Below are 12,766 nucleotides of genomic sequence, written 5' to 3'. Positions count from 1 at the left end.
CTTATATGCAAAACAGAAAAAGAGACACAGATGTACAGAACAGACTTTTGGACTCTGTGGGAGAAGGCGAGGGTGGGATGTTTCGAGAGAACAGCATGTATATTATCTATGATGAAACAGATCACCAGCCCAGGTGGGATGCATGAGACAAGTGCTCGGGCCTGGTGCACTGGGAAGAACCAGAGGAATCGCGTGGAGAGGGAGGTGGGAGGGGGATCGCGATGTGGAATACCTGTAACTCCATGGCTGATTGGTGTCAATGTATGACAAGACCCACTGCAGTGTTGTGAAGTGGTTGGCCTCCAAATAATAAAAATTAAAGAAAAAATAAAAGGCCGTATATGATAAACTCACAGCAAAGATTATCCTCAATGGTGAAAAATTGAAAGTATTTTCCCTATAGTCAGGAAAAAGACAAGGGCGCCCACTCTTACCACTACTCTTAAGCAACTTTGGAAGTTTTACCCACCATAATCGGGGGTGGGGGGAGTATAAAGATAATTCAGATTGGATAATAAGAAGAAAAATTCACAGTTTGTAGAAGAGATGAAAGTCTACCTAGAAAACCCTAAAGACATCACCAAAAAAAAAATTACTAGAGACTATCAGTGAATATAGTCAAGTTGAAGGGTATAAAATTAACACACAGAAATCCATTGCATTCCTATACATTAATAATGAGAAAACAGAAAGACAATTTAAGAAAACAATTGCACTCACCATTGCAACATAAAGAATAAAATACTTTGGAATATACCTACCTAAAGAAACAACAACAACAACAAAAACACTATACATAGAAAACTATAAAAGACTGATGAAAGAAATGAAAGATGACACAAACAAATGGAGAGACATGGATCAGAAGTGTCAATATAGTGAAAAGAATTATACTACCCAAAGCAATCTATGAATTCAGTGGAATTCCTATCAGGCTACCACTGGTATTTCTCAGAGAACTGGAACAAATAATTTCATAATTTGCATAGACATACAAAAACACTCAAATAGCCAAAGTGATGTTGAGAAAGAGGAATGGAACTAGAAGAATCAATCTGCCTGACTCCAGACTATACCACAAAGTTACAGTCCTCAAGACAGTATGGTAATGTCACAAAGACAGAAGTATAGATCAATGGACAAAGTAGATAGCCTGGAGATAAATTCACACTCCTTTGGAAACCTTATCTTTGACAAAAGAGGCAAGAGTATACAATGCAGAAAAGACAATCTCTTTAACAAGTGGTGATGGGAAAACTGGTCAACCACTTGCAGAAGAAAGAAACTTGAAAATTTTATAACACCATACACAAAAATGGATCAAAGATCTAACTGTAAGACCAGAAACTACAAAACATAGGCAAAACACTCCCTGACATAAATCACAGCAGTATCACCACTCCTGCTCCCAGGACCCACTCCACAGAGTCCTGGAAATAAAAGCAAAAATAAACAAATGGGACCTAATTAAACTTAAAAGCTTTTGTACAACCAAAGAAACTATAAACAACATGCAAAGACAGCCCTCGGAGTGGGAGAAAATGATAGCAAATGAAGAAGCTGACAAATCTCAGAAATATACAAGCAGATCATGCAGTTCAATTCTAGAAAAATAAACGTCCCAATCAAAAAAATGGATCAAAGAACTAAACAGACATTTCTCCAAAGAAGACATACAGATGACTAACAAACACATGATAAGATGTTCAACATCACTCATTACCAGAGAAATGCATATCAAAACCACAAAGAGGTACCATCTCATGCCAGTCAAAATGGCTGCTCTCAAAAAGTCTACAAAAAATAGGGGAGGAGCCAAGATGGTGGAGGACTAGGACGAGGAGACCACTTTCTCTCCTAGAAATTCATCAAAAGAATAACTGAATGCACAGCAAACTTCACAAAACAACTTCGGATCGCTAGCTGAGGTCATCAGGCGCCCAGAAAAGCAGCCCATTGTCTTCAAAAGGAGGTAGGACAAAATATAAAAGATAAAAAGTGAGACAAAAGAGCTAAGGATGGAGATCCGTCCCAGGAAGGGAGTCTTAATAGAGGACGTTTCCAGACACCGGGAAACCCTCGCACTGGCGGGCCTGGGGGAAGTGTTTGAATCTTGGAGGGCAACCTGACTGGGAGGGAAACAATAAATAAAACCCACAGATTATGAGCTTAAAAGCAACTCCCAGCAGAAAGGTACCCCAGACGCCCCCATCCACCACCAGCAAGTGGGGGCGGAACGGAGAGGAGCAGGCGGCATTGCTTGGGGTAGGGTCCAGGCCTGAGTGCCCTGAGGACAATCGGAGGGAGCTTTTGTGAGTTACCAACTTGAACTGTGGGCGAGCAAAAGAGAGAGAGAAAATTAACCAGCCCAAACACACTGCCGGCTGTTCGCAGAACAAAGGGACTGAGAAAGTCCAGAGAAGAGCTCGCAGGCTGTGGACCGGCCCAGCCCCGCTGGAGGCAGGAGGCAGGGGGGAGGGGAAGGGGGCAGGATCAGCCTCAAGGACCGCATCCCCTGCCGCACTGCAAATGGGCCTCCAGTTTCTAATCAAAGACCTCCTGAGATTCTGGATGGTCGACATCCGCCAGGAGGGTCGCGGTGAGACAAGGGGCACAGGCACCTGACCAGCGCGGGCGGGGACTGGGGCTGGGGATGCGGAGTGCAGAAGGTGCACGCACCTGACTGGCGCCGGCAGAAACTGAGACTGGGACCGCGGAAGGGAGTGGGCGCGCTGCACCGGAGGAGAGTGCGCCAGTCAAGCCCATGCCTGTCTGGACCGCTCTGACAGGGAAGACCTGACCGCTGGAACCGCGAGCAGCGGGGGGCGCGCTCCATATAGAGCAGCCGGGAGCCTGAGCAGCGCAGAAGGAGAAAGCAGCGCCAGCCCCTCCCCGCAGTGCCAGCGCCTCCCCGCAGCGCCAGTGCCTCCCTGCAGTGCTGCAGAACTAGCTACCTGAATAAGAGTCCACCTCCGCCCGCCAGTGTTAGGGCGGAAATGAGGCTCTGAAGAGACTGGCAAACAGAAGCCAAATAAACAAAGGGAACTGCTTCAGAAGGGACCGGTGCAACAGATTAAAATCCCTGTAGAAAACACTGACTACACCGGAAGGGGCCTGTAGATATCGAGAAGTGTAAGCTGGAACGAGGAGCTATCTGAAACTGAGCCGAACCCACACTGACCGCAACAGCTCCAGAGAAATTCCTAGATATATTTTTACTTTTTTTTATTTTTTTATGTTTTCTCTTTTATTTTCTTTTAAATTCCCTATTACTCCCCCATTACTCCTTAACTTTCATTTTCATAGATTTCTACGATTTTTTTAATTAGGGAAAAAAATTTTTTTCTTTCTTTTTTTTTCCTTTTTCTCTTCTATTTTCTATTTTTCTTTTTCTCTTATTTCTTTTAAAGTCATCTATTACTCCTCAACCACTCCTTAATTTTCATTTTCAATACACTATAACCTTACAAAAAAAAAAAAAAGAACAGAAGCCCTATTTTTAAACCAAACTTCATATATATTTCTAAAATTTTTGTGTGTGTGTTTTGGTTTTTGTTTTTAATATAGTATTTTTAAGAGTCTAACCTCTACTCTAGATTTTTAATTTTTGTTTTTCAGCATATGATATAAATTGTGAACATTAAAGAATCCAATATTCAGTTCCCATTTTTATTCAGGAGTGTGTTGATTATTCTATCCCAATCTTGACTCTCTGTTTTCTACCTCAGAACACCTCTATTTCCTCCTTTCCCCTTCTCTTCCCAATCCAATTCTGTGAATCTTTGTGGGTGTCTGGGCTACGGAGAACACTCTGGGAACAGACAACTGCATAGATCGGTCTCTCTCCTCTTGAGTTCCCCCTTTTCTCCTCCTGCTCATCTCTATCTCCCGCCTCCCTCTCCTCTTCTTCAAGTAACTCTGTGAACCTCTCTGGGTGTTCCTAACGGGGGAGAATCTTTTCACCATTAACCTAGAAGTTTTATTATCAGTGCTGTATAGTTTGAGAAGTCCTGAGACTACTGGAAGAATAAAACTGAAATCCAGAGGCAGGAGACTTAAGCCCAAAACCTGAGAACACCAGAAAACTCTTGACTACATGGAACTTTAAGTAATAAATGACCATCCAAAAGCCTCCATACCTACACTGAAACCAACCACCACCCAAGAGCCAATAAGTTTTAGAGCAAGACATACCACACAAATTCTCCAGCAACGCAGGAACATAGCCCTGAACGTCAACATTCAGGCTGCCCAAGGTCACACCTAACACATAGACCCATCTCAAAACTCATTACTGGGCACTCTATTGCTCTCCAAAGAGAAGAAATCAAGTGACATGCACCAGAACACTGATGCAAGCTTCCCCAACCAGGAAACCTTGACAAGCCAATCGTCCAACCCCACCCACTGGGTAAAAACCTCCACAATAAAAAGGCACCACAGACCTCCAGAATACAGAAAGCCCACTCCAGACACAGCAATCTAAGCAAGATGAAAATGCAGAGAAATACCCAACAGGTAAAGGAACATGAAAAATGTCCACCAAGTCAAACAAAAGAGGAGGAGATAGGGAATCTACATGAAAAAGAATTTAGAATAATGATAATAAAAGTGATCCAAAATCTTGAAAACAAGATGGAGCTACAGATAAATAGCCTGGAGACAAAGATAGAAAAGATGCAAGAAATGTTTAATAGAGACCTAGAAGAAATAAAAAAGAGTCAATTAAAAATGAATAATGCAATGAATGAGATCAAAAACACTCTGGAGGGAACCAAGAGTAGAATAATGGAGACAGAAGATAGGATAAGTGAGGTAGAAGCTAAAATGGTGGAAATAAATGAAGCAGAGAGGAGAAAAGAAAAAAGGATCAAAAGAAATGAGGACAACCTCAGGGACCTCTGGGACAATGTGAAACACCCCAACATTCGAATCATAGGAGTCCCAGAAGAAGAAGACAAAAAGAAAGGCCATGAGAAAATACTCGAGGAGATAATAGCTGAAAACTTCCCTAAAATGGGGAAGGAAATAGCCACCCAAATCCAAGAAACCCAGAGAGTCCCAAACAGGATAAACCCAACGCAAAACACCCCAAGACACATATTAATCAAACTGACAAAGATCAAACACAAAGAACAAATACTAAAAGCAGCAAGGGAGAAACAACAAATAACACACAAAGGGATTCCCATAAGGATAACAGCTGATCTATCAATAGAAACCCTCCAGGCCAGAAGGGAATGGCAGGACATACTTAAAGTAATGAAAGAGAACAACCTACAACCTAGATTACTGTACCCAGCAAAGATCTCATTCAGATATGAAGGAGAATTCAAAAGCTTTACAGACAAGCAAAAGCTGAGAGAATTCAGCACCACCAAACCAGCTCTTCAACAAATGCTAAAGGATCTTCGCTAGAAAAGAAATGCAGAAAGGTTGTATAAACGTGAACCGAAAACAACAAAGTAAACGGCAACGGGACCACACCTATCAATAATTACCTTAAGTGTAAATGGGTTGAATGCCCCAACCAAAAGACAAAGATTGGCTGAATGGATACAAAAGCAAGACGCCTATATATGTTGTCTACAAGAGACCCACCTCAAAACAAGAGACACATACAGACTAAAAGTGAAGGGCTGGAAAAAAATATTTCATGCAAACGGAGACCAAAAGAAAGCAGGAGTCGCAATACTCATATCAGATAAAATAGACTTTCAAATAAAGGATGTGAAAAGAGACAAAGAAGGACACTACATAATGATCAAAAGATCAATCCAAGAAGAGGATATAACAACTATAAACATATATGCACCCAATATTGGAGCACCACAATATGTACGGCAAATGCTAATGAGTATGAAAGAGGAAATTAATAGTAACACAATAATAGTGGGAGACTTTAATACCCCACTCACAACTATGGATACATGAACTAAACAGAAAATTAACAAGGACACACAAACCTTAAATGACACAATGGACCAGCTAGACTTAATTGATATCTATAGGACATTTCTCTCCAAAACAATCAACTTCACCGTTTTCTCAAGGGCACACAGAACCTTCTCCAGAATAGATCACATTCTGGGCCACAAATCTGGTCTTGGAAGGTTCAAAAAAATTGAAAGCATTCCAGTCATCTTTTCTGACCATAGTGCAGTAAGATTAGATCTCAACTACAGGGAGAAAATTGTTAAAAATTCAAAATATGGAGGCTAAATAACACGCTTCTGAATAACCAACAAGTCATAGAAGAAATCAAAAAAGAAATCAAAATATGTATAGAAATGAATGAAAATGAAAACACAGCAACCCAAAACCTATGGGACACTGTAAAAGCAGTGCTAAGGGGAAGGTTCATAGCACTACAGGCTTACATCAAGAAACAAGAAAAAAGCCAAATAAATAACCTCACTCTACACCTAAAGCAATTAGAGAAGGAAGAAATGAAGGACCCCAGGGATAGTAGAAGGAAAGAAATCTTAAAAATTAGGGCAGAAATAAATGCAAAAGAAACTAAAGAGACCATAGCAAAAATCAACAAAGCTAAAAGCTGGTTTTTGAAAAAATAAACAAAATTGACAAACCATTAGCAAGACTCATTAAGAAACAAAGAGAGAAGAACCAAATTAACAAAATTAGAAATGAAAATGGAGAGATCACAAAAGACAACACTGAAATACAAAGGATCATAAGAGACTACTACCAGCAGCTCTATGCCAATAAAATGGACAACTTGGATGAAATGGACAAATTCTTGGAAAAGTATAACTTTCCAAAACTGAACCAGGAAGAAATAGAAGATCTTAACAGACCCATCACAAGCAAAGAAATTGAAACTGTAATCAGAAATCTTCCAGCAAACAAAAGCCCACGACCTGATGGCTTCACAGCTGAATTCAACCAAAAATTTAGAGAAGAGCTAACACCTATCTTACTCAAGCTCTTCCAGAAAATTGCAGAAGAAGGTAAACTTCCCAACTCATTCTATGAGGCCACCATCACCCTAATTCTAAAACCAGACAAAGATGCCACAAGAAAAGAAAACTACAGGCCAATATCACTGATGAACATAGATGCAAGAATCCTTAACAAAATTCTAGCAAACAGAATCCAACAACATATTATAAAAGTCATACACAGCTTTTGCACTACAAAGGAAACTATAAGTAAGGTGAAAAGACAGCCCTCAGATTGGGAGAAAATAATAGCAAATGAAGAAACGGACAAAGGATTACTCTCAACAATATACAAGCAACTCCTGCAGCTCAATTCCAGAAAAATAAATGACCCAATCAAAAAATGGGCCAAAGAACTAAACAGACATTTCTCCAAAGAAGACATACAGATGGCTAACAAACACATGAAAAGATGCTCAACATCACTCATTATTAGAGAAATGCAAATCAAAACCACAATGAGGTACCATTACACGCCAGTCAGGATGGCTGCTATCCAAAAGTCTACAAGCAATAAATGCTGGAGAGGGTGTGGAGAAAAGGGAACCCTCTTACACTGTTGGTGGGAATGCAAACTAGTACAGCCGCTATGGAAAACAGTGTGGAGATTTCTTAAAAAACTGGAAATAGAACTGCCATATGACCCAGCAATCCCACTTCTGGGCATACACACTGAGGAAACCAGATCTGAAAGAGACACGTGCACCCCAATGTTCATCGCAGCACTGTTTATAATAGCCAGGACATGGAAGCAACCTAGATGCCCATCAGCAGATGAATGGATAAGGAAGCTGTGGTACATATACACCATGGAATATTACTCAGCCATTAAAAAGAATTCATTTGAACCAGTCCTAATGAGATGGATGAAACTGGAGCCCATTTTACAGAGTGAAGTAAGCCAGAAAGATAAAGAACATTACAGCATACTAACACATATATATGGAATTTAGAAAGGTGATAACGATAACCCTATATGCAAAACAGAAAAAGAGACACAGAAATACAGAACAGACTTTTGAACTTTGTGGGAGAATGTGAGGGTGGGATATTTCAAAAGAACAGCATGTATACTATCTATGGTGAAACAGATCACCAGCCCAGGTGGGATGCATGAGACAAGTGCTCGGGCCTGGTGCACTGGGAAGACCCAGAGGAATCGGGTGGAGAGGGAGGTGGGAGGGGGGATCGGGATTGGGAATACATGTAAATCCATGGCTGATTCATATCAATGTATGACAAAACCCACTGGAAAAAAAAAATAATAATAATAAAAAAAATTAAAAAAAAAAAAAAAGTCATACACCATGACCAAGTGGGCTTTATCCCAGGAATGCAAGGATTCTTTAATATCCACAAATCAATGTAATACACCACATTAACAAATTGAAAGATGAAAGCCATATGATTATCTCAATAGATGCAAAGAAAGCCTTTGACAAAATTCAACATCCATTTATGATTAAAACTCTACAGAAAGCAGGAATAGAAGGAACATACCTCAACATAATAAAAGCTATATATGACAAACCCACAGCAAGCATCACCCTCAATGATGAAAAATTGAAAGCATTTCCCCTGAAATCAGGAACAAGACAAGGGTGCTCACTCTCACCACTACTATTCAACATAGTGTTGGAAGTTTTGACCACAGGAATCAGAGCAGAAAAACAAGGAAAAGGAATCCAGATAGGGAAAGAAGAAGTGAAACTCTCACTGTTTGCAGATGACATGATCATCTACATAGAAAACCCTAAAGACTCTACCAGAAAATTACTAGAGCTAATCAATGAATATAATAAAGTTGCAGGATATAAAATTAACACACAGAAATCCCTTGAATTCCTTTATACTAACAATGAAAAAACAGAAAGAGAAATTAAGGAAACAGGAGGGAGGCGCGTACGTCTGGGAAGTCGCGCGCACACACCGCTCCCGGGACGGACGTTTAACTCCAGTCTCGCCGCCGCCGCGCGGCTCGCGGGACCTGGGCTTCCTCTGAAGCATGAGCCTCCTCGCCCGCCGCCACTGGCGCTGCGCGGGCCACGGACGGCGCGCGCCGGGGCCCCAGGTGCACGGCCTCAGGGTCGCCTTCGCCTGCAGCTGGGGCGCCGAAGGAGCTCGGGCCGGCGGCAGGCGAACTGTGCGTGAACGCGCCTGCGGGGGACTTGGCCATCGGTGCACCGGAACCCGGGGAGGAAGAGCCTGCAGCGCCCCATCCCCACCCCCTCCACCACCATTTCGGGGACCCCTCAGGGAGTGGTTTTGGGGTTCCCACTGACTTCTAAGAAGGACGCGTGCCCTTCTCCGACCCCAGCTCGGGCGGCCACCTGTCTTTGCCGCGGTGACCTTTCTCCCATGACCCTGCGGTGCCTCGAGCCCTCCGGGAATGGCGCGGAAGGGGCGCAGAGCCAGTGGGGGACCGCGGGGTCGGCGGAGGAGCCGTCCCCAGAGGCGGCGCGGCTGGCGAAGGCCCTGCGGGAACTCAGTCACACAGGTTGGTACTGGGGAAGTATGACTGTTAATGAAGCCAAAGAGAAATTAAAAGAGGCACCAGAAGGAACTTTCTTGATTAGAGATAGTTCGCATTCAGACTACCTATTAACAATATCTGTTAAGACATCAGCTGGACCAACTAATCTTCGCATCGAATACCAAGATGGGAAATTTAGGTTGGACTCTATCATATGTGTCAAGTCCAAGCTTAAACAGTTTGACAGCGTGGTTCATCTGATCGACTACTATGTTCAGATGTGCAAGGATAAGCGGACAGGCCCAGAAGCCCCCCGGAATGGCACTGTTCACCTTTATCTGACCAAGCCACTCTACACGTCAACACCACCTCTGCAGCATCTCTGTAGACTGACCATTAACAAGTGTACCAGCACCATCTGGGGACTGCCTTTACCAACAAGACTAAAAGATTATTTGGAAGAATATAAATTCCAGGTATAAGTGTTTCTTTGTTTTCTAAACATGCCTCCTATAGAATATCTCCGAATGCAGCTATGTAAAAGAGAACCAAATCTTGAGTGACGGCTCTGGATAACTCCGCGGAATTCTAAGACCAGCTGAAGTCAATCTGATTTAATTGTATGACAAGGTAGCTATGTATTTAAAGTTTTCCCCACATGTTTTCAACTTGCGGGATGCTTCCCTTCCTAAGGCTGACCAAGACCAGTTGATCCTTTTAAGTTAAGAATAAAATGTCCCAAGTAAAGGCTGAAGGAACACTTTCTCAGAGCTCTCACTTTCTGAGGTTCGTTTGTGTTAGGTGAAAGGTCCCAGCACTGGTAGGAAAGAGCTCCACTTAGGAGTGCCGAAGAAGTGGAAGGAACGAAACTGACACAGGCTTAACTTCAGTTCTGTGTGCCTGGTGATCAGAGTCTATTTTAGGACATTTGATATTTTGCATTCTGATGTAGTTAGGAGATTTGTTAAACAGATATGCTTGTGAGTATTTATCCTTCATTTTATGCAATTAACCAAATCAGCCAAAAAAAGTGACCATGAAATCCTATATTTGTCTTTTTACTACATGTATGAACTCTCTCATGAATGAGTACTGTAGTAATCCTCTTCAAGGGAGCCTTATTTCAGAAATATTTCAAACTGGTGCAAATGGAAAAGACTTCTTTTCCTTTAAGGCTAAAGACAAGAATGTCATGCTATACAGGTGCAACTCAATTCCTGTTAATAAAACCATGTAGATAGAGACATTTTACCCTTTGAAACAGCTGCGTCCCACAACCTGTTGCCATTGATTTTTTGGAAATGGCTTTAGGAATTTCCAAGTGGTCTAACCATAGACATTAGTAGTTGTCTCCCTTCTACCATGTAGAATACTTTGACTTAACTTTCTTCCAGATATAGGGGGATACATGCCTGCTTTTCAAAGTGTTTATTTACTGCTGTTACTATTTGATTAGAATGTATTAAATTTAAAAAAATGGACTTTCAAAAAAAAAAAAAAAAGAAAGAAATTAAGGAAACAATACCGTTCACCACTGCAACAAAAAGAATAAAATACTTAGGAGTATATCTACCTAAAGAAACAAAAGACCTATACATAGAAAACTATAAAACACTGATGAAAGAAATCAAAGAGGACACAAACAGATGGAGAAACATACCGTGTTCATGGATTGGAAGAGTCAATATTGTCAAAATGGCTATTCTACCCAAAGCAATCTATAGATTCAATGCAATCCCTATCAAGCTACCAACGGTATTTTTCCCAGAACTAGAACAAATAATTTCACAATTTGTGTGGAAATACAAAAAACCTCGAATATCCAAAGTAATCTTGAGAAAGAAGAATGGAACTGGAGGAATCAATCTGCCTGACTTCAGACTCTACTACAAAGCCACAGTCATCAAGACAGTATGGTACTGGCACAAAGACAGAAATATAGATCAATGGAACAGAATAGAAAGCCCAGAGATAAATCCACGAACCTATGGACACCTTATCTTTGACAAAGGAGGCAAGGATATACAATGGAAAAAAGACAACCTCTTTAACAAGTGGTGCTGGGAAAACTGGTCAACCACTTGTAAAAGAATGAAACTAGAACACTTTCTAACACCATACACAAAAATAAACTCAAAATGGATTAAAGATCTAAATGTAAGACCAGAAACTATAAAACTCCTAGAGGAGAACATAGGCAAAACACTCTCCGACATGAATCACAGCAGGATCCTCTATGACCCACCTCCCAGAATATTGGAAATAAAAGCAAAACTAAACAAATGGGACCTAATGAAACTTAAAAGCTTTTGCACCAACAAAGGAAACTATAAGTAAGGTGAAAAGACAGCCCTCAGATTGGGAGAAAATAATAGCAAATGAAGAAACAGACAAAGGATTAATCTCAAAGATATACAAGCAACTCCTGAAGCTCAATTCCAGAAAAATAAATGACCCAATCAAAAAATGGGCCAAAGAACTAAACAGACATTTCTCCAAAGAAGACATACAGATGGCTAACAAACACATGAAAAGATGCTCAACATCACTCATCATCAGAGAAATGCAAATCAAAACTACAATGAGGTACCATTACACGCCAGTCAGGATGGCTGCTATCCAAAAGTCTACAAGCAATAAATGCTGGAGAAGGTGTGGAGAAAAGGGAACCCTCTTACACTGTTGGTGGGAATGCAAACTAGTACAGCCGCTATGGAAAACAGTGTGGAGATTTCTTAAAAAACTGGAAATAGAACTGCCATATGACCCAGCAATCCCACTCCTGGGCATACACACCGAGGAAATCAGATCTGAAAGAGACACATGCACCCCAACGTTCAGTGCAGCACTGTTTATAATAGCCAGGACATGGAAGCAACCTAGATGCCCATCAGCAGATGAATGGATAAGGAAGCTGTGGTACATATACAACATGGAATATTACTCAGCCTTTAAAAAGAATTCATTTGAATCAGTTCTAATGAGATGAATGAAACTGGAGCCCATTATACAGAGTGAAGTAAGCCAGAAAGATAAAGAACATTACAGCATACTAACACATACATATGGAATTTAGAAAGATGATAACAATAACCCTATATGCAAAACAGAAAAGGAGACACAGAAATACAGAATAGACTTTTGAACTCTGTGGGAGAAGGTGAGGGTGGGATGTTACGAAAAAAACAGCATGTATATTATCTATGATGAAACAGATCACCAGCCCAGGTGGGATTCGTGAGACAAGTGCTCGGGCCTGGTGCACTGGGAAGACCCAGAGGAATCGGGTGGAGAGGGAGGTGGGAGGGGGGATCGGGATGGGGAATACGTG

The 12,766-nt window shown here is 41.4% G+C and overlaps 1 protein-coding gene across 1 annotated transcript; it reads left to right on the top strand.

Annotated features, from left to right (window-relative positions):
* Window positions 1-8,907: 8,907 nt before the first annotated feature.
* On the top strand, window positions 8,908-10,941 carry LOC122436448 (suppressor of cytokine signaling 2-like). The gene has a single exon (XM_043460248.1). The coding sequence runs from the start codon at window positions 9,321-9,323 to the stop codon at window positions 9,915-9,917; it is 597 nt and encodes a 198-aa protein (XP_043316183.1). The 5' UTR covers window positions 8,908-9,320; the 3' UTR covers window positions 9,918-10,941.
* Window positions 10,942-12,766: the final 1,825 nt, after the last annotated feature.

The sequence above is a fragment of the Cervus canadensis genome, chromosome Y (assembly GCF_019320065.1).
Source record: "Cervus canadensis isolate Bull #8, Minnesota chromosome Y, ASM1932006v1, whole genome shotgun sequence".
Classification (NCBI taxonomy): Eukaryota; Metazoa; Chordata; class Mammalia; order Artiodactyla; family Cervidae; genus Cervus; species Cervus canadensis.
This window is presented reverse-complemented; position numbering and strand designations above follow the sequence as displayed.

What these genes read in the sequence shown, in the direction of transcription:
- LOC122436448 (XM_043460248.1), top strand. Translation starts at nt 9,321, where the DNA reads ATGACCCTGCGGTGCCTCGAGCCCTCCGGGAATGGCGCGGAAGGGGCG.